The sequence below is a fragment of the Zonotrichia albicollis genome, chromosome 1 (assembly GCF_047830755.1).
Source record: "Zonotrichia albicollis isolate bZonAlb1 chromosome 1, bZonAlb1.hap1, whole genome shotgun sequence".
NCBI lineage: Eukaryota > Metazoa > Chordata > Aves > Passeriformes > Passerellidae > Zonotrichia > Zonotrichia albicollis.
The window spans coordinates 154,509,849-154,533,796 of NC_133819.1; the positions used below are offsets into that span (position 1 = coordinate 154,509,849).

Genomic DNA, 23,948 nt, shown 5'->3' on the forward strand with positions numbered 1-23,948 from the left:
AATCCTCAAGTTCACCAGAGTTCCCGGGGGCGGCTCTGGGATCCCTCTGGAATTCCACCCCCACCCAGGATTCGCCGCTCCTTTCCCGGTTTTCCCCGTAAATTCTCCTGTCCCAATCCCGAAATTCCCGGAGGGGGGCACTCTGGGATCCCTCTGGAATTTCCCCCCACCTGGGATTCACCACATTCCCGGGGAATTCGCCGCTCCTTTCCCGGTTTTCCCCATAAATTCCCTTGTCCCAATCCCGAAATTCCCGGGAGGGGTACTCTGGGATGCCTCTGGAATTCCGGGAGCGCCCGGAGCCGAGGGAATTCTCTGCCCACGACATTCCCGGTGATCCCGAGGATTCCCGGAGGATTTTCCATGCCGGGATGGCACCGCTGGCGCCGTCCCCCCATCCCTGTAACCCCCTCCTTCCCATTCCCTTGGAATTCCCGCTGGGAATTGGGATTTATCCCGCTCCCTTCCCATTCCCGCTGCTCCCGGGAATTGGGAATTAACCCTTGAGGAGCCGCCGCTGGGATTTGCTGGAATTCCCTGCCCGGGGAGAGCCAAGAGGGAATCGTGGCATGGAAATTCCAGAGGTGTCAGGTGTCATTCCCTGTCCCATTCCCGATATTCCAGGGATGGAGCAGCAGCCCCGGGTTCTTTGGGAATTCCATCCCAAAAAATCCCGATTTTTCCACGGGGAGCCATTCCCTGGCTGCTGCATCCCAAACCCCTCTGCGGCTCTCCCAGAAAAAAAAAAAAAAAAAACCCTGGAAAAGTCTCCGGGATTTCCCTGCAGAATTCCCGCCATCCACCTGGCAATCCTGCATTATCCCACCCTCCCAAAACTCCATGAATCCCGGAGGAAATCCAGCATTTCCAGCTGGAAAAAAACCCCGGGAACGGCCTCGTTTTTCCTCCTCGGAGCTCCCCCCGCTTTGGCAGCGGCGCCTCCCGGGAGCTCCGCGCGGGAGGTTCGTTCTCGGTGCCGCTGCACCTTCCGTGCGCTCCCGCACTTAATCCCTGTCTCGGCAGCTTCCGAAACCCAAGCTCTGTCATCATCCCCCTGCCGGCCCTCTGCAGGCTCCCGCGGCCATCTGCTTTCGTTTATCCCGAGCCTGATCCCGATCCCGATCCCGCTCCCGGCAGCATTCCCGGGAAAAGGGACGGAGCCCGCTGGGCCCGGCCCGGCTCCGTGGGGGCAGAGCGGGGGGCTGGGAGGAGATGGGGGCGCAGGGAGTCCCGAAACCCGCGGGATTGCGGCCAAAATCTGCGGGATTGCGGCCGGAATTTGTGGGGTTGCGGCCAAAGTCTGCGGGATTGCGGCCGGAATTTACGGGATTGCGGCCAAAGTCGGTGGAGTCGCGGCCAGAATCTGTGGAATTGCAGCCAGAATCTGTGGAGATGAAGTCAGGGATGTGGAGATGGTCCTGGGCAGAGTCAGGGGGCACAGGGAGTCCCAAAATCCATGGAATCACAGCCAAAATCCGTGGAATTGCAGCCAGAATCTGTGGAATCACAGTCAGGGATGTGGAGATGGTCCTGGGCACAGGTTGGGGGCACAGGGAGTCCCAAAATCCATGGAATCACAGCCAAAATCCATGGAATTGCAGCCAGAATCTGTGGAATTGCAGCCAGGGATGTGGAGATGGTTGTGGGCAGAGGTTGGAGGCACAGGGAGTCTCAAAATCTGTGGAATTGCAGCCAGAATCTGTGGAGATGAAGTCAGGGATGTGGAGATGGTCGTGGGCAGAGTCTGGGGGCACAGGGAGTCCCAAAATCCACGGAATCACAGCCAAAATCTGTGGGATCATGGCCAAAATCCATGGAATTGCAGCCAGGGATGTGGAGATGGTCCTGGGCACAGGTTGGGGGCACAGGGAGTCCCAAAATCCATGGAATCACAGCCAAAATCTGTGGGATCATGGCCAAAATCCATGGAATTGCAGCCAGGGATATGGAGATAATTGTGGGCAGAGTTTGGAGGCACAGGAGTCCCAAAATCCTTGGAATTGCAGCCAAAATCCATGGAATTGCAGCCAGGGCTGTGGAGATAGTTGTGGGCAGAGACTGGGGCCACAGGGAGTCCCAAAATCTGTGGAATTGCAGTCAAAATCCATGGAATTGCAGCCAAAATCCATGGAATTGCAGTCAGGGCTGTGGAGATGGTCATGGGGGGCAACAGGGACTCCCAAAATCCATGGAATTGCAGCCAAAATCCGTGGAATCACAGCCAGGGATGTGGAGATGGTCGTGGGCAGAGTCCGGGGGCACAGGGAGTCCCAAAATCCATGGAATCACAGCCAAAATCCGTGGGATCATGGCCAAAATCCATGGAATCGCAGCCAGGGATGTGGAGATGGTCCTGGGCACAGGTTGGGGGCACAGGGAGTCCCAAAATCCTTGGAATTGCAGCCAAAATCCATGGAATTGCAGCCAGGGATGTGGAGATGGTTGTGGGCAGAGACTGGGGGCACAGGGAGTCCCAAAATCCATGGAATCGCAGCCAAAATCTGTGGAATTGCAGCCAGAATCTGTGGTAATTGCAGGCAGGGATGTGGAGATGATTGTGGGCAGAGGTTGGAGGCACAGGGAGTCCCAAAATCTGTGGAATTGCAGCCAAAATCCGTGGAATTGCAGCCAGAATATGTGGAATTGCATCCAGGGATGTGGAGATGGTCCTGGGCAGAGACTGGGGGCACAGGGAGTCCCAAAATCCATGGAATCGCAGCCAAAATCTGTGGGATCATGGCCAAAATCTATGGAATTGCAGCCACAATTTATGGAATTGCAGGCAAAATCCAGGGAGTCACAACCAGGGACACGGAGATGATCTGGAGCACAGGAGTCCCAAAATCTGTGGAATTGCAGCCAAAATTTATGGAATTGCAGGCAAAACCCAGGGAGTCACAACCAGGGAGAAGGAGATGATCTGGAGCACAGGAGTCCCAAAATCTGTGGAATTGCAGCCAAAATCTGTGGGGATGACGCCAGGGATGTGGAGATGGTTGTGGGCAGAGTCCGGGGGCACAGGGAGTCCCAAAATCCGTGGAATCACAGCCAAAATCCGTGGGATCATGGCCAAAATCTGTGGAGATGAAGTCAGGGATATGGAGATAATTGTGGGCAGAGTTTGGAGGCACAGGAGTCCCAAAATGCTTGGAATTGCAGCCAAAATCCATGGAATTGCAGCCAGGGATGTGGAGATGGTTGTGGGCAGAGACTGGGGGCACAGGGAGTCCCAAAATGCTTGGAATTGCAGCCAAAATCCAGGGAATTGCAGCCAGGGATGTGGAGATGGTTGTGGGCAGAGACTGGGGGCACAGGGAGTCCCAAAATCCGTGGAATTGCAGCCAAAATCCATGGAATTGCAGCCAGGGATGTGGAGATGGTTGTGGGCAGAGACTGGGGGCACAGGGAGTCCCAAAATCCATGGAATCGCAGCCAAAATCCGTGGGATCATGGCCCAAAATCTATGGAATTGCAGCCACAATTTATGGAATTGCAGGCAAAATCCAGGGAGTCACAACCAGGGACACGGAGATGATCTGGAGCACAGGAGTCCCAAAATTTGTGGAATTGCAGCCAAAATCTGTGGAGATGAAGCCAGGGATGTGGAGATGGTCCTGGGCAGAGTCTGGGGACACAGGGAGTCCCAAAATCCATGGAATCACAGCCAAAATCCGTGGGGATGAAGCCAGGGATGTGGAGATGGTCCTGGGCAGAGGTTGGGGGCACAGGGAGTCCCAAAATCCATGGAATCACAGCCAAAATCTGTGGGATCATGGCCAAAATCTGTGGAATTGCAGCCAGGGATATGGAGATAATTGTGGGCAGAGTTTGGAGGCACAGGAGTCCCAAAATCCCTGGAATTGCAGCCAAAATCCATGGAATTGCAGCCAGGGATGTGGAGATGGTTGTGGGCAGAGACTGGGGGCACAGGGAGTCCCAAAATCTGTGGAATTGCAGCCAAAATCCAGGGAATTGCAGCCAAAATCTGTGGAATTGCAGCCAGGGCTGTGGAGATGGTCATGGGGGGCAACAGGGACACCCAAAATCCATGGAATTGCAGCCAAAATCCGTGGAATCACAGCCAGGGATGTGGAGATGGTCCTGGGCAGAGACCGGGGGCACAGGGAGTCCCAAAATCCACGGAATCACAGCCAAAATCCGTGGAATCATGGCCAAAATCCATGGAATCGCAGCCAGGGATGTGGAGATGGTTGTGGGCAGAGACTGGGGGCACAGGGAGTCCCAAAATCCATGGAATTGCAGCCAAAATCCATGGAATTGCAGCCAGGGATGTGGAGATGGTCATGGGCAGAGTCCGGGGGCACAGGGAGTCCCAAAATCCATGGAATCACAGCCAAAATCCGTGGGATCACGGCCAAAATCTGGGGAATTGCAGCCAGAACCTGTGGAATTGCAGCCAAAATCTATGGAGATGAAGTCAGGGATGTGGAGATGGTTGTGGGCAGAGTCCGGGGGCACAGGGAGTCCCAAAATCTGTGAGATCGCAGCCAAAATCTATGGAATCACAGCCAAAATCCGTGGAATTGCAGCCAAAATCTGGGGAATTGCAGCCAAAATCCAGGGAATTGCAGCCAAAATCTGTGGAATTGCATCCAGGGATGTGGAGATGGTTGTGGGCAGAGTCCGGGGGCACAGGGAGTCCCAAAATCTGTGGAATTGCAGCCAAAATCCATGGAATTGCAGCCAGGGATGTGGAGATGGTCCTGGGCAGAGGTTGGAGGCACAGGGAGTCCCAAAATCTGTGGAATTGCAGCAAAAATCCGTGGAATTGCAGCCAGAACCTGTGGAATTGCAGCCAGAATCTGTGGAGATGGTCCTGGGCAGAGTCCGGGGGCACAGGGAGTCCCAAAATCCATAGAATTGCAGCCAAAATCCGTGGAATTGCAGCCAGAATCTGGGGAATTGCAGCCAAAATCCAGGGAATTCCCTCACCCTTTTCAGCAGGGATTCCCTGGAATTCCCTCACCCTTTTCTCCAAGGATTCCCTGGAATTCTCTCACCTTTTTTTCCAAGGATTCCCTGGAATTCCCTCACCCTTTTCCCCTAATAATTCCCTGGAATTCCCTCACCCTTTTCTTCCAAGGATTCCCTGGAATTCCCTCACCCTTTTCCCCGAGAATTCCCTGGAATTCCCCGCCCTCCCCTGACCCTTTTCCCGGCGTTCTTTCCCTGCAGGACATCCGGAACACGGTGGGGAACATTCCCATGGAATGGTACCAGGATTTCCCGCACATCGGCTACGACCTGGACGGGAAGAAGATCTACAAACCCCTGAGGAGCAAGGACGAGCTGGACCTGTTCCTGGAGAAGATGGAAAACCCGGAATACTGGTGAGGAATTCCCGGGAAAGGGCCTGGAAAAACCTTGGGATAACGGGAGGTGTCCATATCCCGGTGTCCATCCTGCTGTCCATACCTGTGTCCATCTCAGTGTCCATCTCAGTGTCCATATCCCGGTGTCCATATCCCGGTGTCCATCCTGCTGTCCATCCCTGTGTCCATCTCAGTGTCCCCCATCCCTGTGTCCATCCCTGTGTCCATCTCAGTGTCCATCCCTGTGTCCATCTCAGTGTCCATATCCCTGGGTCCATCCCAGGATTCCAGTGTCCATATCCTGGTGTCCATCCCCGTGTCCCCGATCCCAGTGTCCATCCTGGTGTCCATTGCAATGTCCATCCCTGTGTCCATCTCAGTGTCCATCCCTGTGTCCATCTCAGTGTCCGTCCCTGTGTCCATCCCTGTGTCCATCTCAGTGTCCATCCCTGTGTCCATCTCAGTGTCCATCCCGGTGTCCATCTCAGTGTCCATCTCAGTGTCCATCCCTGTGTCCATCTCAGTGTCCATCCCGGTGTCCATCTCAGTGTCCATCTCAGTGTCCATCCCTGTGTCCATCTCAGTGTCCATCCCGGTGTCCATCCCTGTGTCCATCCCAGTGTCCATCCCGGTGTCCATCCCGGTGTCCTACATCCCCGTGTCCATCCCTGTGTCCATTCTGGTGTCTGTCCCATTGTCCATCCTCACGTCCATCCTGGGATTTTGGTGTCCATATCCCCATGTCCATCCTGGTGTCCATCCCTGTGTCCATTCTTGTGTCCATATCCCCATGTCCATCCCGGTGTCCATTCTTGTGTCCATCCCAGTGTCCATCCCTGTGTCCATCCCTGTGTCCATCTCAGTGTCCATCCCTGTGTCCCCGATCCCAGTGTCCATCCCCGTGTCCATCCCTGTGTCCATCCTGGTGTCCATCCCTGTGTCCATCTCAGTGTCCATCCTGGGATTCCGGTGTCCATATCCTACTGTCCATCCCAGTGTCCATCCCTATGTCCATCCCTGTGTCCCACATCCTCATGTCCCACATCCCAGTGTCCATCCCCGTGTCCATCCCAGTGTCCATTCTGGTGTCTGTCCCATTGTCCATCCTCACGTCCATCCTGGGATTTTGGTGTCCATATCCCCATGTCCATCTTGGTGTCCATCCCTGTGTCCATTCTTGTGTCCATATCCCCATGTCCATCCCGGTGTCCATCCATGTGTGTCTACATGTCCATCCGTCCATCTGTCCATCCATCTGTCCATCCCAGGTGCACGGTGCAGGACCGTCAGACGGGCGCGGAGCTGTGTCTGTCCATGTGTCTGTGTGTCCATCCGTGTGTCCATGTGTCCGTCTGTCCGTGTGCAGGCGCACGGTGCAGGACCACCAGACGGGGGCGGAGCTGTGTCTGTGTCCATGTGTCCGTGTGTCCATGTGTCCGTGTCCATCTGTCTGTCCATAGGCGCACGGTGCAAGATCGTCAGACGGGGACGGAGCTGTGTCTGTATCTGTGTGTGTCTGTGTCCGTGTGTCTGTCTGTGTGTCCGTCTGTCTGTCCGCAGGCACACAGTGCAGGACCCTCAGACGGGCGCGGAGCTGTGTCTGTGTCCGTGTGTCCGTGTGTCCGTGTGTCCATCTGTGTGTCCATGTGTCCGTCTCTCTGTTGGCAGGCGCACAGTGCAGGACCGGCAGACAGGCGTGAAGCTGTGTCTGTGTCCATGTGTCCATCCGTGTGTCCATGTGTCCGTCTGTCCGTCCCAGGCGCACAGTGCAGGACCAGCAGACAGTCGTGAAGCTGTGTCTGTGTCCATGTGTCTGTGTGTCCACCTGTCTGTCTGTCCTAGGTGCACGGTGCAGGACCCTCAGACAGGCGCCGAGCAGTGTCTGTCCATGTGTCTGTGTCCATGTGTCCATCCGTGTGACCATGTGTCCGTCTGTCCGTCTGTAGGCGCACGGTGCAGGACCCGCAGACGGGGGCGGAGCTGTGTCTGTATCCGTGTGTCCGTGTGTCCATCCATGTGTCCATCTGTCTGTCCATCCCAGGCGCACGGTGCAGGACCTGCAGACGGGGACGGAGCTGTGTCTGTGTCCATGTGTCTGTCTGTCCATCCCAGGCGCACGGTGCAGGACCCGCAGACGGGGACGGAGCTGTGTCTGTGTCCGTCTGTCCATGTGTCCATCCATGTGTCCGTGTGTCCATGTGTCCATCTGTCCATCCCAGGTGCACGGTGCAGGACCCGCAGATGGGGGCGGAGCTGTGTCTGTATCCGTGTGTCCGTGTGTCCATGTGTCCGTCTGTCCGTCCCAGGCGCACGGTGCAGGACCCGCAGACGGGGACGGAGCTGTGTCTGTATCTGTGTGTCCGTGTGTCCATCTGTCCATGTGTCTGTGTGTCTGTGTGTCCATGTGTCCGTCTGTCCATCCCAGGTGCACGGTGCAGGACCCGCAGACGGGGGCGGAGCTGTTTCTGTATTTGTGTGTCCATCTGTCCATGTGTCCGTCTGTCCATCCACAGGTGCACGGTGCAGGACCCGCAGACGGGGGCGGAGCTGTGTCTGTGTCCGTGTGTCCATGTGTCCATCCGTCTGTCTGTCTGTCCGCAGGCGCACGGTGCAGGACCTGCAGACGGGGGCGGAGCTGTTTCTGTATCTCTGTGTCCATGTGTCCATGTGTCCATCTGTCCATCCCAGGCGCACGGTGCAGGACCCGCAGACGGGGGCGGAGCTGTTTCTGTATCTCTGTGTCCATGTGTCCATGTGTCCATCTGTCCATCCCAGGCGCACGGTGCAGGACCCGCAGACGGGGGCGGAGCTGTGTCTGTGTCCGTGTGTCCATCTGTCCGTCTGTCCGTCCGCAGGCGCACGGTGCAGGACCCGCAGACGGGGGCGGAGCTGTGTCTGTATCCATGTGTCCATGTATCTGTGTCTGTCCGTGTGTCCATGTGTCCATCTGTCTGTCCATCCCAGGCACACGGTGCAGGACCCGCAGACGGGGGCGGAGCTCTGTCTGTATCCGTGTGTGTCCATGTGTCCATCTGTCCGTCCGCAGGTGCAGGACCCGCAGACGGGGGCGGAGCTGTGTCCGTGTGTCCATGTGTCCATGTGTCCATCTGTCTGTCCATCGCAGGCGCACGGTGCAGGACCCGCAGACGGGGGCGGAGCTGTGTCTATATCCGTGTGTGTCCGTGTGTCCATCCATGTGTCCGTCTGTCCATCCCAGGCGCACGGTGCAGGACCCGCAGACGGGGGCGGAGCTGTTTCTGTATCTCTGTGTCCATGTGTCCATGTGTCCGTCTGTCCATCCCAGGCGCACGGTGCAGGACCCGCAGACGGGGGCCGATGTGCGTCTGTCGGAGGAGCAGCTGGCGCTGGTGCAGCGCCTGCAGCGGGGGCACTTTGGGGACGTCGCCTTCGACCCCTACGAGGTGGGGCGGGGACCCCGGCCTGGCTGTGGGGAACGGGGGATCGGGGCGGGATTTCCATGGGAATGGGGCGGGATTTCCATGGGAATGGGGCGGGGTTCCCAGTGGGAATGGGGCGGGGTTCGCAGTGGTAATGGGGCGGGATTCCCATGGGAATGGGGCGGGGTTCCCATGGGAATGGGGCGGGGTTCCCAGAGGAAAAGGGGCGGGGTTCCCATGGGAATGGGGCGGGGTTCCCAGTGGGAATGGGGCGGGATTCCCATAGGAATGGGGCGGGGTTCCCAAAGGGAATGGGGCGGGATTCCCATAGGGAATGGGGCGGAATTCCCATAGGGAATGGGGTGGGATTCCCAGTGGGAATGGGGCAGGGTTCCCAAAGGGAATGGGGCAGGGTTCCCAAAGGGAATGGGGCGGAATTCCCATGGGAATGGGGCGGGATTCCCGTGCGAATGGGGCGGGGTTCCCATAGGGAATGGGGCGGGGTTCCCATGGGAATGGGGCGGGGTTCCCATAGGGAATGGGGCAGGGTTCCCATGGGAATGGGGCGGGGTTCCCGTGGGGAATGGGGCGGGGTTCCCATAGGGAGTGGGGCGGGGTTCCCATGGGAATGGGGCAGGATTCCCGTGGGGAATGGGGCGGGATTCCCAGTGGGAATGGGGCAGGATTCCCATGGGAATGGGGCGGGATTCCCAAAGGGAATGGGGCGGGATTCCCATGGGAATGGGGCGGGGTTCCCATGGGAATGGGGCAGGGTTCCCATGGGGAATGGGGCGGGATTCCCCTGGGAATGGGGCAGGATTCTCAGTGGGAATGGGGCGGGATTCCCATGGGAATGGGGCGGGGTTCCCAGTGGGAATGGGGCGGGATTCCCATGGGAATGGGGCGGGGTTCCCATGGGATCGGGGCGGGATTCTCAAAGGGAATGGGGCGGGATTCCCATGGGAATGGGGCGGGATTCCCATAGGGAGTGGGGCGGGATTCCCATGGGAATGGGGCGGGGTTCCCATGGGAATGGGGCAGGGTTCCCATAGGGAATGGGGCGGGGTTCCCATAGGGAATGGGGCGGGGTTCCCAGTGGTAATGGGGCGGGGTTCCCAAAGGGAATGGGGTGGGATTCCCATGGGAATGGGGCAGGGTTCCCAGTGGGAATGGGACGGGATTCCCAGTGGGAATGGGGCGGGATTCCCATAGGGAATGGGGCGGGGTTCCCATAGGGAATGGGGCGGGATTCCCAGTGGGAATGGGGCGGGATTCCCAGTGGGAATGGGGCGGAATTCCCAGTGGGAATGGGGCGGGGTTCCCATGGGAATGGGGCGGGGTTCCCATGGGATGGGGCGGGATTCCCATGGGAATGGGGCGGGATTCCCATAGAAAAGGGGCAGGGTTCCCATGGGAATGGGGCGGAATTCCCAAAGGGAATGGGGCGGGATTCCCATAGGGAATGGGGAGGGATTCCCATGGGAATGGGGCAGGGTTCCCCTGGGAATGGGGCGGGATTCCCATGGGGATGGGGTGGGATTCCCAAAGGGAATGGGGCGGGGTTCCCAAAGGGAATGGGGCGGGATTCCCATAGGGAGTGGGGGGGGATTCCCAGTGGGAATGGGGCAGGATTCCCAAAGGAAATGGGGCGGGATTCCCAGAGGGAATGGGGCGGGGTTCCCATGGGAATGGGGCGGGATTCCCAGTGGGAATGGGGCAGGGTTCCCAGTGGGAATGCCTGTGGGATTCCCATAGGGAATGGGGCGGGATTCCCATAGGGAATGGGGCGGGATTCCCAAAGGGCATGGGGCAGAATTCCCAGTGGGAATGCCCGTGGGGAGGCCCCAGGGATGGAATTCCCACCAGGAATGCAAAAAGGGGCGGCTCCAGGGATGGGATTCCCAAAGGGAATGGGGTGGAATGTCCAAAGGGAATTCTGAAAGGGGAGGCCCCAGGGCTGGAATTCCCTAAGGGAATGTGGGAGGTGAGGCCCCATGGATGGAATTCCCACAGAAAATGGGGTGGATTTCGGAATTCCCACTGGGAATGTGGAAGAGGAGGCCTCAGGGCTGGAATTCCAACCGGGAATGCCCAAGGGAAGATCCTGGGGGCAGAATTCCCACCGGGAATGTGGTGGTGGGATTCTCATTGGGAATGTGGGAGGGAAGGTCTTGGGGCTGGAATTCCCGCCGGGAATGTGGGGATGGAATTCTTGTTGGGAATGTGGGAAGGGAGGCCCCAGGGGCAGAATTCCCATTGGGAATGTGGGAAGGGAGGCCCCGGGGCTGGAATTCCCAGTGGGAATGCGGGCTGGGGTCTGAGCATTCCCGTTTTTCCAGCCGTCCGTGGATTTCTTCACCCACGAGGTGCGGATCCACCCGGTGACCAACCGGCCCGCGGACAAACGGAGCTTCATCCCCTCCCTGGTGGAGAAGGAAAAGGTGGGAGAGAACCCGGAATTCCATGTGGAGATGCCGGTGGGAAAGATGAGGAGGGTGGGAAGATCCTGGTGGGATTGGGCGGGTGGAAAATCTCCAGTGGGATCAGGAGATCGGGAGGATCCTGGTGGGATCAGGAGATTGGGAAGATCCTGGTGAGATGAGAAGGGTGGAAAAGGATGAAGAGGGTGGAAAAATCCCAATGGGATGAGGAGATTGGAAAGATCTTGGTTGGGTGAAGAGGATGGAAAGTTCCTGGTGGGATCAGGAGGATGGAAAGATCCAGGTGGGATCAGGAGATTGGGAAGATCCTGGTGGGATCAGGAGATTGGGAAGATCCTGGTGGGATCAGGAGATTGGAAAGATCCTGGTGGGATCAGGAGATTGGGAAGATCCTGGTGGGATCAGGAGGATGGAAAGTTCCTGGTGGGATCAGGAGATTGGGAAGATCCTGGTGGGGTCAGGAGATTGGAAAGATCCTGGTGGGATCAGGAGGATGGAAAGATCCTGGTGGGATCAGGAGGATGGAAAGATTCTGGTGGGATCAGGAGATTGGGAAGATCCTGGTGGGATCAGGAGGATGGAAAAGCTGAAAAGGATGGAAAGATCCCAATGGATTGAAGGGATTGGCAAGATCCTGGTGGGGTGGGGAGATTGGAAAAGCTGTGGTGGGATCAGGAGATTGGGAAGATCCTGGTGGGATCAGGAGGGTGGAAAAGCTGAAAAGAATGGAAAGATCCCAATGGGATGAGATTGGAAAGATCCTGGTGGGATGGAGAGATCCCAGTGGAATGAGGAGGGTGGAAAAGCTGTGGTGGGATGGGGAAACCAGAAAGATCCAGGTGGGATCAGGAGATTGGAAAGATCCTGGTTGGGTGAAGAGGATGGAAAAATCCTGGTGGGATCAGGAGATTGGGAAGATCCTGGTGGGATCAGGAGGGTGGAAAAGCTGGAAAAGGATGGAAAGATCCCAATGGATTGAAGGGATTGGAAAGATCCAGGTGGAACTGGGAGATTTGGAAGGTCCAGGTGGGATCAGGAGGGTGGAAAAGCTGAAAAGGATGGAAAGATCCCAATGGGATGAGATTGGAAAGATCCAGGTGGGATCAGGAGGATGGAAAGATCAAGGTGGGATGGGGAGATCGGAAAGATCCCAGTGGAATGAGGAGGGTGGAAAAGCTGTGGTGGGATGGGGAAACCAGAAAGATCCAGGTGGGATCAGGAGATTGGAAAGATCCTGGTGGGATGAGAAGGTTGGAAAGATCCAGATGGGATGGGGAGGTTGGAAAGATCCAGGTGGGATCAGGAGGGTGGAAAAGCTGAAAAGGATGGAAAGATCCCAATGGATTGAAGGGATTGGAAAGATCCTGGTGGGATCAGGAGATTGGGAAGATCCTGGTGGGATCAGGAGGGTGGAAAAGCTGAAAAGAATGGAAAGATCCCAATGGGATGAGATTGGAAAGATCAAGGTGGGATGGGGAGATCGGAAAGATCCCAGTGGAATGAGGAGGGTGGAAAAGCTGTGGTGGGATGGGGAAACCAGAAAGATCCAGGTGGGATGGGGAGGATGGAAAGATCCAGGTGGGATGGGGAGGTTGGAAAGATCCAGATGGGATAGGGAGGTTGGAAAGATCCAGATGGGATGGGGAGAATGGAAAGATCCAGGTGGGATCAGGAGGGTGGAAAAGCTGAAGAGGATGGAAAGATCCCAATGGATTGAAGGGATTGGCAAGATCCTGGTGGGGTGGGGAGATTGGAAAAGCTGTGGTGGGATCAGGAGATTGGGGAGATCCAGGTGGGATCAGGAGGATCCATGGAACGCTGGAAAAGCTCCAGTGGGATGAGGAGGATGGAAAGATCCAGGTGGGACGGGGAGATCGAAAAGATCCCAGTGGAATGAGGAGGGTGGAAAAGCTGTGGTGGGATGGGGAAACCAGAAAGATCCAGGTGGGATCAGGAGATTGGAAAGATCCAGGTGGGATGAGGAGATTGGAAAGATCCTGGTTGGATGAGAAGGTTGGAAAGATCCAGATGGGATCAGGAGATTGGGAAGATCCTGGTGGGATCAGGAGGGTGGAAAAGCTGAAAAGGATGGAAAGATCCCAATGGATTGAAGGGATTGGAAAGATCCTGGTGGGATGGGGAGGTTGGAAAGATCCCAGTGGAATGGGGAAACTGGAAAGATCCATGGGATCAGGAGATTGGGAAGGTCCAGGTGGGATCAGGAGATTGGAAAGATCCTGGTGGGATTGGGAGATTGGAAAGATTCCAGTAGGATGGGGAGGATGGAAAGATCCAGGTGGGATCAGGAGGGTGGAAAAGCTGAAAAGGATGGAAAGATCCCAATGGGATGAGATTGGAAAGATCCAGGTGGGATGGGGAGATTGGAAAGATCCGGGTGGGATCAGGAGGATCCATGGAAAGCTGAGGAGGATCCAGGTGAGATCAGGAGATTGGGAAGATCCAGATGGGATCAGGAGGATCCATGGAAAGCTGAGAAGGCTGGAAAAGCTCCATTGGGATGAGGAGGATGGAAAGATCCTGATGGGATGGGGAGGATGGAAAAGTCCAGATGGGATGCGGAGATTGGAAAGATCCAGGCGGGATGGGGTGGATGGAAACATTCAGTTGGGATGGGGAGGATGGAAAGATCCAGGTGGGATCAGGAGGATCCATGGCAAGCTGAGGAGGATCCAGGTGGGATCAGGAGATTGGAAGGATCCAGATGGGATCAGGAGGATCCATGGAAAGCTGAGGAGGATCCAGGTGGGATGAGGAGTTTGGGAAGATCCAGGTGGGATCAGGAGGATCCATGGAAAGCTGAGGAGGGTGAAAAAGCTCCAGTGGGATGAGGAGATTGGAAAGATCCAGGTGGGATCAGGAGATTGGAAAGATCCAGGTGGGATCAGGAGGATCCATGGAAAGCTGAGGAGGATCCAGGTGGGATGAGGAGTTTGGAAAGATCCAGGTGGGATGAGGTTGGGAAGATCCAGGTGGGATCAGGAGGATCCATGGCAAGCTGAGGAGGATCCAGGTGGGATCAGGAGTTTGGAAAGATCCAGGTGGGATCAGGAGGATCCATGGCAAGCTGAGGAGGATCCAGGTGGGATCAGGAGTTTGGGAAGATCCAGGTGGGATCAGGAGAATCCATGGCAAGCTGAGAAGGCTGGAACAGCTCCATTGGGATGCGGAGGACGGAAATCTCCTCCTTGCCCATCCCAAATCCCGGGAATTTGTGGATTTGGCCGCGCAGGTCTCCAAGCTGGTGCACGCCATCAAGATGGGCTGGATCCAGCCGCGGAAGCCGCGCGAGGGCGCTCCCACCTTCTACGACCTGTGGGCACATGAGGACCCCAACGCGGTGCTGGGCCGGCACCGCATGCACGTGCCCGCGCCCAAAGCGCCGCTGCCGGGACACGCCGAGTCCTACAACCCGCCCCCGGAGTTCCTGCTCAGCCCCGAGGAGGTGGGAGCGCCGGGAAATGCCGGAAAATTCCGGGAATGCCGGGAAATTCCGGGAAATTCCGGGAACGCCGCGGGGCCGCTCTATGGAGGGGGTCTGGGGGGATCGAGTTGGGTTTGGAAGGGTTTGTCCTGGGAGTTTGTGGGGAAGTTGCTGAGTTTTGGGATGGGAATTGTCGCTGCCCATGGGGTGGGATCAGCTCGGAATTCCCAACTGGAGCATTCCAGGATCCTGTGGAATGGAGGGAGTTTTTCCACGGAAGTTGTGGGGTGTTTCGTGGATGGGAATTGGGAATTGGGAATTGGGAAAATTGTCACTGCCCATGGAATTCCCATCTGGAGCATTCCAGGATCCTGTGGGATGGAGGGAGTTTTTCCTGGGAATTTGTGGGAAAATTGCTCAGGGGTGAGTTTTGGGAGTTGTCGCTGCCCATGGAGTGGAATCAGCTCGGAATTCCCACCTGAAGAATTCCGGGATCCTGTGGAATGGAGGGAGTTTTTCCACGGAAGTTGTGGGGTGTTTCATGGATGGGAATTGGGAATTGGGAATTGGGAATTGTCACTGCCCATGGAATTCCCACCTGGAACATTCCAGGATCCCGTGAAATGGAGGGAGTTTTTCCTGGGAATTTGTGGGGTGTTTCATGGATTGGAGGAGCTCTGGGAGTTGTCACTGCCCATGGAATGGGATCAGCTCGGAATTCCCACCCGAAGCATTCCCGGCTCCTGTGGAATGGAGGGAGATTTGGGGTCGCTCCCCAGGGATTGGGATTGTCCCCGGATAACTGGGAGAGGCTCTGGAGTGGGATTTGGATCCAGAGGGGATGGATGGGGGGAAACGGGCAGGGAAATCCCAGTGGGAAAAGCTCCCGTGGGATGAGGAGGGAGAGGCTGAGGAGGGTGGGAATATCCCAGTGGGATCAGCGTGGGGAAATCTCCCGTGGGATGAGGATGGGAAGATCCCAATGGGATCAGGAGGCTGGAAAATCCTGGCCAAGGAGCGGCCGATGGGAGCGATCCTGACCCTTGGGAATGGCTCTTCCCCAGCCCAGGGCGTCCCATCCCATTCCCATTCCTCTTCCCATCATCCCATTCCCATTATCTCATCCCCATTTCCCATTCCCAATCCCTTCCCCATTCCCATTATTCCATTGTCCCATCCCCATTCCCCATTCCTAATCCCATTATCCCATTCCCATCCCCATCCTCATTCCCATTCCCCTTTTTCCCATTTCCCATTATCCCATTTCCCATTGTCCCATCCCATTCCCCATCCCCATTCCCAGTCTCATTCCCATTCCCATTGTCCCCATCCCATTCCCCTTCCCATTCCCATTTTTCTCATCCCCATCCCTGTTGCAGTGTGGTGTTGTATTTAATTCCAATACATCCCCATTATCCCATTGTCCCATTCCCATTATCCCATCCCCACTATCCCATTATCCCATTCCCACTATCCCATTATCCCATCCCCATTCCCATTCCCCATTCCCCATTATCCCATTCACCTTCTCCCACGCTCCCCACCGTGGTTCCCTGTCTCTCCCAGCATTCCCGCAGGAGCTGGCCTGGGATTCCCATCCCGTGATCCCCATCCTTGGGAATGGCTCCTCATGACCCCATCCCCATTATCCCATCCCCATGATCCTCTTATCCCATTTTTCCCATTCCCACATTCCCATTGTTGTTATCCCATCAGGAGTTGGCCTGGCAGCAGCAGGATCCGTCGGAGCGACGCCTGCCCTTCCTCCCGCGGCGCTTCCCGTTCCCCATTCCCATCCCCATTCCCATTATCCCATTGTCCCATTGTCCCATTCCCCATTCCCATTGTTTCCCATTCCTATTATCCCATTCCCCGTTTCCCATTCCCATCCCCATTATCCCAATCTCCACTATGCCATCATTCCCATCATTCCCACATTCCCATTGTTGTTATCCCGTCAGGAGCTGGCCTGGCAGCAGCAGGATCCGTCGGAGCGGCGCCTGCCCTTCCTCCCGCGGCGCTTCCCGTTCCCCATTCCCTGATTCCCATTCCCAATCCCCATTATCCCATGGATCCCACATTCCCGTTGTTTTCCCGGCAGGAGCTGGCCTGGCAGCAGCAGGATCCGTCGGAGCGGCGCCTGCCCTTCCTCCCGCGGTGCTTCCCATTCCCCATTCCCCATTCCCATTGTTTCCCATTCCCATCCCCATTATCCCAATCCCCACTATCCCACCATCATTCCCACATTCCCGTTGTTTTCCCGGCAGGAGCTGGCGTGGCAGCAGCAGGATCCGTCGGAGCGGCGCCTGCCCTTCCTCCCGCGGCGCTTCCCGTTCCCCGTTCCCCATTCCCCATTCCCCATTATCCCAATCCCCATCCCCATTCCTATGGATCCCACATTCCCGTTGTTGTTTTCCCGTCAGGAGCTGGCCTGGCAGCAGCAGGATCCGTCGGAGCGGCGCCTGCCCTTCCTCCCGCTGCGCTTCCCATTCCCCATTCCCCATTGTTTCCCATTCCCATTTCCCATTATCCCCATTCCCACTATCCCATGGATCCCACATTCCCGTTGTTGTTTTCCCATCAGGAGCTGGCGTGGCAGGAGCAGGATCCGTCGGAGCGGCGCCTGCCCTTCCTCCCGCTGCGCTTCCCATTCCCCATTCCCCATTGTTTCCCATTCCCATTTCCCATTATCCCCATTCCCACTATCCCATGGATCCCACATTCCCGTTGTTGTTTTCCCATCAGGAGCTGGCCTGGCAGCAGCAGGATCCGTCGGAGCGGCGCCTGCCCTTCCTCCCGCGGCGCTTCCCGAGCCTGCGCGCCGTTCCCGCCTACCCGCGCTTCATCCACGAGCGCTTCGAGCGCTGCCTCGACCTCTACCTCTGCCCCCGACAGCGCAAAATGAGGGTGCGCACCCCAAAAATCCCACCAAAAAAAAACGGGAATGTTGGGTCGGGAATGCCGGAATTCCCGGCCGGAGCGTCAGGAGCAGGTGGGATTGAGTGTTGGTGTGGTGTCCGTCCCGCAGGTCAACGTGGATCCCGAGGATCTCATTCCCAAACTGCCCCGGCCGAGGGATCTGCAGCCGTTCCCCACCACCCAGGCTCTGGTGAGGGAATTTTTGGGAATATTCTTCAGGAATTCGGGCAAACAGGGATTTGGTGGGAATGGGAATGGGGGAGTTCCTGGGAGAGGCTGAGGGCGCTGGGGGGGGATCATTCCAGAGAAAACTGGGATTGAGGGGATCCAGGGGGAGTTTGGGATCTGCTCTGAGGGAAAAAGGGATGGGGAAAGAGGGAATGGGATCAAGCTGGGATTTTTGGGAATATTCTCCTGGAATTCGGGCAAACAGGGATTTGGTGGGAATGGGAATGGGAATGGGAATGGGGGAGTTCCCAATAGGGGCTGAGGGAGCTGTTGGGGCTCATTCCAGAGAAAACTGGGATTGAAGGGATCCAGGGGGATCCAGGGCAGGATCTGCTCCCAGGGAACAGCCTCAGGCTGGGATTTTCGGGAATATTCTCCCGGAAAGGGCTGGAATTCTGGTCTGGAATCCCCATTCCCTGGAATTCCCATCCCTGTGGATGTGGGATGGGGCGGCCTTGGCCGTGCTCCCTCCAGATCCCGAATTCCTCCTCCCTTCCCAAAATCCCAAATTCCTCCTCCCTTCCAAAATCCCAAATTCCTCGTCCCTTCCCGAGGATTCCGGAGCAGCTCCCGGAGGCTCCCATGGAGCTCCTGGGATTTGGGATTCTCCCTCATTCCCGGTTTTTTTCCCAGATTTACCGCGGCCATTCCAGCCTGGTGCGGACCATCAGCGTCTCCCCCAGTGGGCAGTGGTTGGTGTCAGGTATGGATTCATCCCTGGATTGGGAATTCCCGGGATAAATCCCATGGATCCACAGCCCAGCTCCACCCAGAGCTGCTCCGGGGCCAGGGTTGGGATTGGGGCTTTTCCCCATGGAAAATCCCAACCTCGGCTCCGGGGGAGAATCCTGGGATTGGCTCTGTCCTGCGGTGCCTCCGGAAAACTCCAGAGCTTTTCCAGCTGCTCTGGGGTCCCAATCCCATTCCTGTTATCCCATCCCCATTCCCAATCCAATTCCCATCTCCATTCCCATTATCCCATTCCCAATCCAAATCGCATTCCCATTAACCCATTTCCATTCCACTCTCATTCCCAATCTCATTCCCATTCCTGGGAATCCCATTCCTGGGAATCCCGTTCCTATCCCCATTCCCAATCCCATTCCCATTATCCCATCCCCATTCCTGTTATCCCATTCCCATTAACCCGTTATCCCATTCCCATTATCCCATCCCCATTCCCATTATCCCAATGTCATTCCCATTCCCATTATCCCATTATGCCATCCCCTTCCCCATCCCCATTCCCATTATCCCATCCTCATTATCCCATTGTCCTATTCCCATTATCCCATTCCCGTTATCCCGTTCCTGTTATCCCATGCCCATCCCCATCCCCATTCCCATTATCCCATTCCTATTATCCCATCCCCATTCTCATTATCCTAATCCCATCCCTATTCCCATTTCCATTATTCCAGTATCCTCTTATTCCAATCCCAATTACATTCCGATTATGCCATCCCCATTCTCAGTCTCTTCATCCCATTCCCATTATCCCAATCCCATCCTCATTCCCAATCCCATTATGCCCTTATCCCAACCCTAATTTCATTCCCATTATCCCATTCCCATTATCCCATTCCCATTATCCCATTTCCATCCCCATCTGCATTCCCATTCCCATTCCTATTCCCATTCTTATTCCCATTATCACATTCCCAATCCCATTATCCCTTTATGCCATCCCCATTCCCATTATCCTATTCCCATTATCCCATTTCCATCCTCATCTGCATTCCCATTCCCATTCCCATTCTCATTCCCATTATCACATTCCCAATCCCATTATCCCCTTATGCCTTCCCCATTCCCATTATCCCATCCTCATTATCCCATTATCCCATTATCCCATTCCCATTATGCCATTTCCATTATCCCAATACCATTCCCATCCCCAATCCCATTATCCCCCTATCCCATTCCCCATTCCCCTCTATCCCGTTGTCCCGTTGTTACCCCGTTGTTATCCCATTGTTACCCCGTTGTTATCCCATTGTTATCCCATTGTTACCCCATTGTTATCCCGTTGTTACCCCGTTGTTACCCCATTGTTATCCCATTGTTACTCCATTGTTATCCCATTGTTTCCCAGTTGTTATCCCGCTGTTATCCTGTTGTTACCCCGTCATTATCCCATCGTTATCCCATCGTTATCCCATCATTACCCCGTTGTTATCCCGTTGTTTACCCGTTGTTATCCCATCATTATCCCGTTGTTACCCCGTTGTTACCCCGTTGTTATCCCGTTGTTATCCCGTTGTTACCCCATTGTTACCCCATCGTTACCCCATCGTTACCCCGTTGTTACCCCGTTGTTACCCCATTGTTACCCTGTCGTTATTCCATCATTACCCCGTTGTTATCCCATTGTTACCCCGTTGTTACCCCGTTGTTACCCTGTTGTTATCCCGTTTTTACCCCGTTGTTATCCCGTTGTTACCCCGTTGTTATCCCGTTGTTTCCCCGTTGTTACCCCGTTGTTATCCCGTTGTTATCCCGTTGTTACCCCGTTGTTATCCCATTGTTATCCCGTTGTTATCCCGCTGTTATCCCATCATTATCCCATTGTTATCCCGTTGTTATTCCGTTGTTATCCCGTTGTTACCCCGTTGTTATCCCGTTGTTATCCCGTTGTTATCCCGTCGTTACCCCGTTGTTATCCCATCGTTATCCCGTCGTTATCCCGTTGTTACCCCGTTGTTATCCCGTTGTTATCCCGTTGTTACCCCGTTGTTATCCCGTTGTTATCCCGTTGTTATCCCGTTGTTACCCCGTTGTTATCCCATTGTTATCCCGTTGTTATCCCGTTGTTATCCCATTGTTATCCCATTGTTATCCCGTTGTTATCCCATTGTTATCCCGTTGTTATCCCGTTGTTATCCCGTTGTTACCCCGTTGTTATCCCATTGTTATCCCGTTGTTATCCCATTGTTATCCCGTTGTTACCCCGTTGTTATCCCATTGTTATCCCGTTGTTTCCCCGTTGTTATCCCATTGTTTCCCAGTTGTTACCCGTTGTTATCCCGTTGTTATCCCGTTGTTACCCCGTTGTTATCCCATTGTTATCCCGTTGTTACCCCGTTGTTATCCCATTGTTATCCCATTGTTATCCCGTTGTTATCCCGTTGTTATCCCATTGTTTCCCAGTTACCCCGTTGTTATCCCATTGTTATCCCATCGTTACCCCGTTGTTACCCCGTTGTTATCCCGTTGTTATCCCATCGTTACCCCGTTGTTATCCCGTTGTTTCCCCGCTGTTATCCCACCGTTATCCCGTTGTTCCCGGCGCAGGCTCGGATGATGGCACGGTGCGTTTCTGGGAGGTGAGCTCGGGGCGCTGCCTGCGCACGCTGCCCGTCGGATCCGTGGTCAAGAGCGTGGCCTGGAACCCCAACCCCTCCATCTGCCTGGTGGCCGTGGCTGTGTGAGTGCCCTGGGAGCATTCCCACATTCCCAGATTTCCCTGGGACATTCCCACATTCCCAGATTTCCCTGGAACCCCAACCCAGCATCTGCCTGGTGGCTGTGGCTGTGTGAGTGTCCTGGGAGCATTCTCACATTCCCAAATTTCCCTGGAACCCCAACCCCTCCATCTGCCTGGTGGCCGTGGCCGTGTGAGTGCCCTGGGAGCATTCCCACATTCCCAAATTCCCAAATTTCCCTGGAACCCCAACCCCTCCATCTGCCTGGTGGCCGTGGGCATGTGAGTGTCCTGGGAACATTCCCAGATTTCCCTGGGAACATTCCCTGGAACCCCAACCCCTCCATCTGCCTGGTGGCCGTGGCCGTGTGAGTGCCCTGGGACATTCTGACATTCCCAAATTTCCCTGGGAACATTCCCACATTCCCAGATTTCCCTGGGATCATTCCCAACTCCTCCATCTGCCTGGTGGCCGTGGCCGTGTGAGTGTCCCGTGGGAGCGTTCCCACATTCCCAGATTTCCCTGGAACCCCAACCCCTCCATCTGCCTGGTGGCCGTGGCCGTGTGAGTGTCCTCGGACATTCCCACATTCCCAAATTCCCAAATTTCCCTTGGATCATTCCCTGGAACCCCAACCCCTCCATCTGCCTGGTGGCCGTGGCCGTGTGAGTGCCCTGAGACCATTCCCAGGGATTCCCAGATTTCCCCTGATCCCAGAGGATTCCCTGATCCCGGATTTCCCATTCCCCAGGGCCGAGCAGCTGCTCCTGGGGGGAATTCCCTGATCCCAGAGGATTCCCCCTGATCCCGGATTTCCCCCTGATCCTGCGTTCCCCATTTCCCAGGGATGAGCAGGTGCTCCTGGGCAGGGTTCCCTGATCCCATGGGATTCCCTGATCCCAGAGGATTTCCCCTGATCCCAGATTTCTCCCTGATCCCACATTCCCCATTCCCCAGGGACGAGCAGCTGCTCCTGGGGAGGTTTCCCTGATCCCAGAGGGTTCCCCCTGATCCCAGAGGGTTCTCTGATCCCATGGGATTCCCTGATCCCAGATTTCCCCCTGATTTCCCATTTCCGGATCCCCGGATTTCCCATTTCCCAGGGACGAGCAGGTGCTCCTGAGCAGGGTTCCCTGATCCCAGAGGGTTCCCTGATCCCGAATTTCCCATTTTCCAGGGGTGAGCAGCTGCTCCTGGGGAGGGTTCCCTGATCTCAGAGCGTTCCCCCTGATCCCATGGGATTCCCTGATCCCGCGTTTCCCATTTCGCAGGGACGAGCAGGTGTTCCTGGGCAGGGTTCCCTGATCCCATGGGATTCCCTGATCCCAGATTTCCCCCTGATCCCAGATTTCCCATTTCTCAGGGATGAGCAGGTGCTCCTGGCCAGGGTTCCCTGATCCCAGAGGATTCCCCCTGATCCCAGATTTCCCCCTAATCCCAGATTTCCCATTTCCCAGGGACAAGCAGCTGCTCCTGGGCAGAGTTCCCTGATCCCATGGGATTCCCTGATCCCAGAGGATTCCCCCTGATCCCAGATTTCCCCCTGATCCCAGATTTCCCACTTCTCAGGGATGAGCAGGCGCTCCTGGGCAGGGTTCCCTGATCCCAGAGGGTTCCTCCTGATCCCAGATTTCCCCCTGATCCCGCGTTTCCCATTCCCCAGGGATGAGCAGGCGCTCCTGGGCAGGGTTCCCTGATCCCATGGGATTCCCTGATCCCAGATTTTCCCCTGATTCCAGATTTTGCCATTCCCCAGGGATGAGCAGGTGCTGCTGGGCAGGGTTCCCTGATCCCAGATTTCCCCCTGATCCCGGATTTCCCATTTCCCAGAGACAAGCACGTGCTCCTGGGCAGGGTTCCCTGATCCCATGGGATTCCCTGATCCCAGATTTCCCCCTGATCCCGGATTTCCCATTCCCAGGGATGAGCAGGTGTTCCTGGGATGGTTTCCCTGATCCCAGAGGGTTCCCCCTGATCCCATGGCATTCCCTGATCCCGTGTTTCCCATTCCAGGGACGAGCAGGTGCTGCTGGTGAACGCGGGCCTGGGGGACCGGCTGCTGGTGTCAGGCACGGATCAGCTGCTGGAGGCGTGGGAGGCTCCGCAGGAGGAGCGGCCGCAGCCGGTGCGCTGGGAGCCGGCCGGCGCCGAGGAGCGCGCCCGGGGCGTCCGCCTGCGCGTGCAGCACGGCAAGGTGGGGCCGGCCTGCCCGGGATTTTGGGGGGATTCGTGTTCTTGGGATCTGGGTGAGATCGGCGTTCCCGGGATCTGGGTGGGATCGGCATTCCCAGGATCTGGGTGGCATTGGTGCCCAGGGATTGGCATTCCTGGGATCTGGCTGGGATCGGCATTCCCGGATCCGGGGTGGATTGGCACCCAGTGATCGACATTCCTGAGATCTGGGTGGGATTTGCATTCCCAGGATCTGGGAGGCATCGGCATTCCCGGGATCTGGGTGGGATTGGTGTTCTTGGGATCTGGATGGGATTGGCATTCCTGTGATCCCTTCTGGGATCGGCATTCCCAGGATCTGGGTGGGATTGACACCCAGGGATTGGCATTCCTGGGATCTGGGTGGGATCGATGTTTTTGGGATCTGGGTGGGATTGCCATTGCCGGGATCCCTCTGGGATCGGCATTGCCGGGATCTGGGTGGGATTGGCTTTTTTGGGATCAGCATTCCCAGGATTTGGGTGAGATCAGCATTCCTGGGATCTGGGTGGGATTGGCATTCCCAGGATCCAGATGGGATCGGCATTCCC

At 56.2% G+C, this 23,948-nt stretch overlaps 1 protein-coding gene across 3 annotated transcripts in view; it reads left to right on the plus strand.

Moving 5' to 3' along the window:
• LOC102069919 (ribosome biogenesis protein BOP1) overlaps positions 1 to 23,948 on the plus strand; it is a 133,749-nt gene that overhangs the window by 95,111 nt on the left and 14,690 nt on the right. For all 3 annotated transcript variants that reach the window (XM_074558475.1, XM_074558460.1, XM_074558468.1), the window contains exons 4-12: positions 5,197 to 5,351; positions 8,638 to 8,755; positions 11,071 to 11,172; positions 14,423 to 14,635; positions 17,360 to 17,521; positions 17,643 to 17,723; positions 18,395 to 18,464; positions 21,056 to 21,188; positions 23,200 to 23,380. In XM_074558475.1, the coding sequence (XP_074414576.1) occupies positions 5,197 to 5,351; positions 8,638 to 8,755; positions 11,071 to 11,172; positions 14,423 to 14,635; positions 17,360 to 17,521; positions 17,643 to 17,723; positions 18,395 to 18,464; positions 21,056 to 21,188; positions 23,200 to 23,380 (1,215 nt within the window). The remainder of the gene's footprint in view (positions 1 to 5,196; positions 5,352 to 8,637; positions 8,756 to 11,070; positions 11,173 to 14,422; positions 14,636 to 17,359; positions 17,522 to 17,642; positions 17,724 to 18,394; positions 18,465 to 21,055; positions 21,189 to 23,199; positions 23,381 to 23,948) is intronic.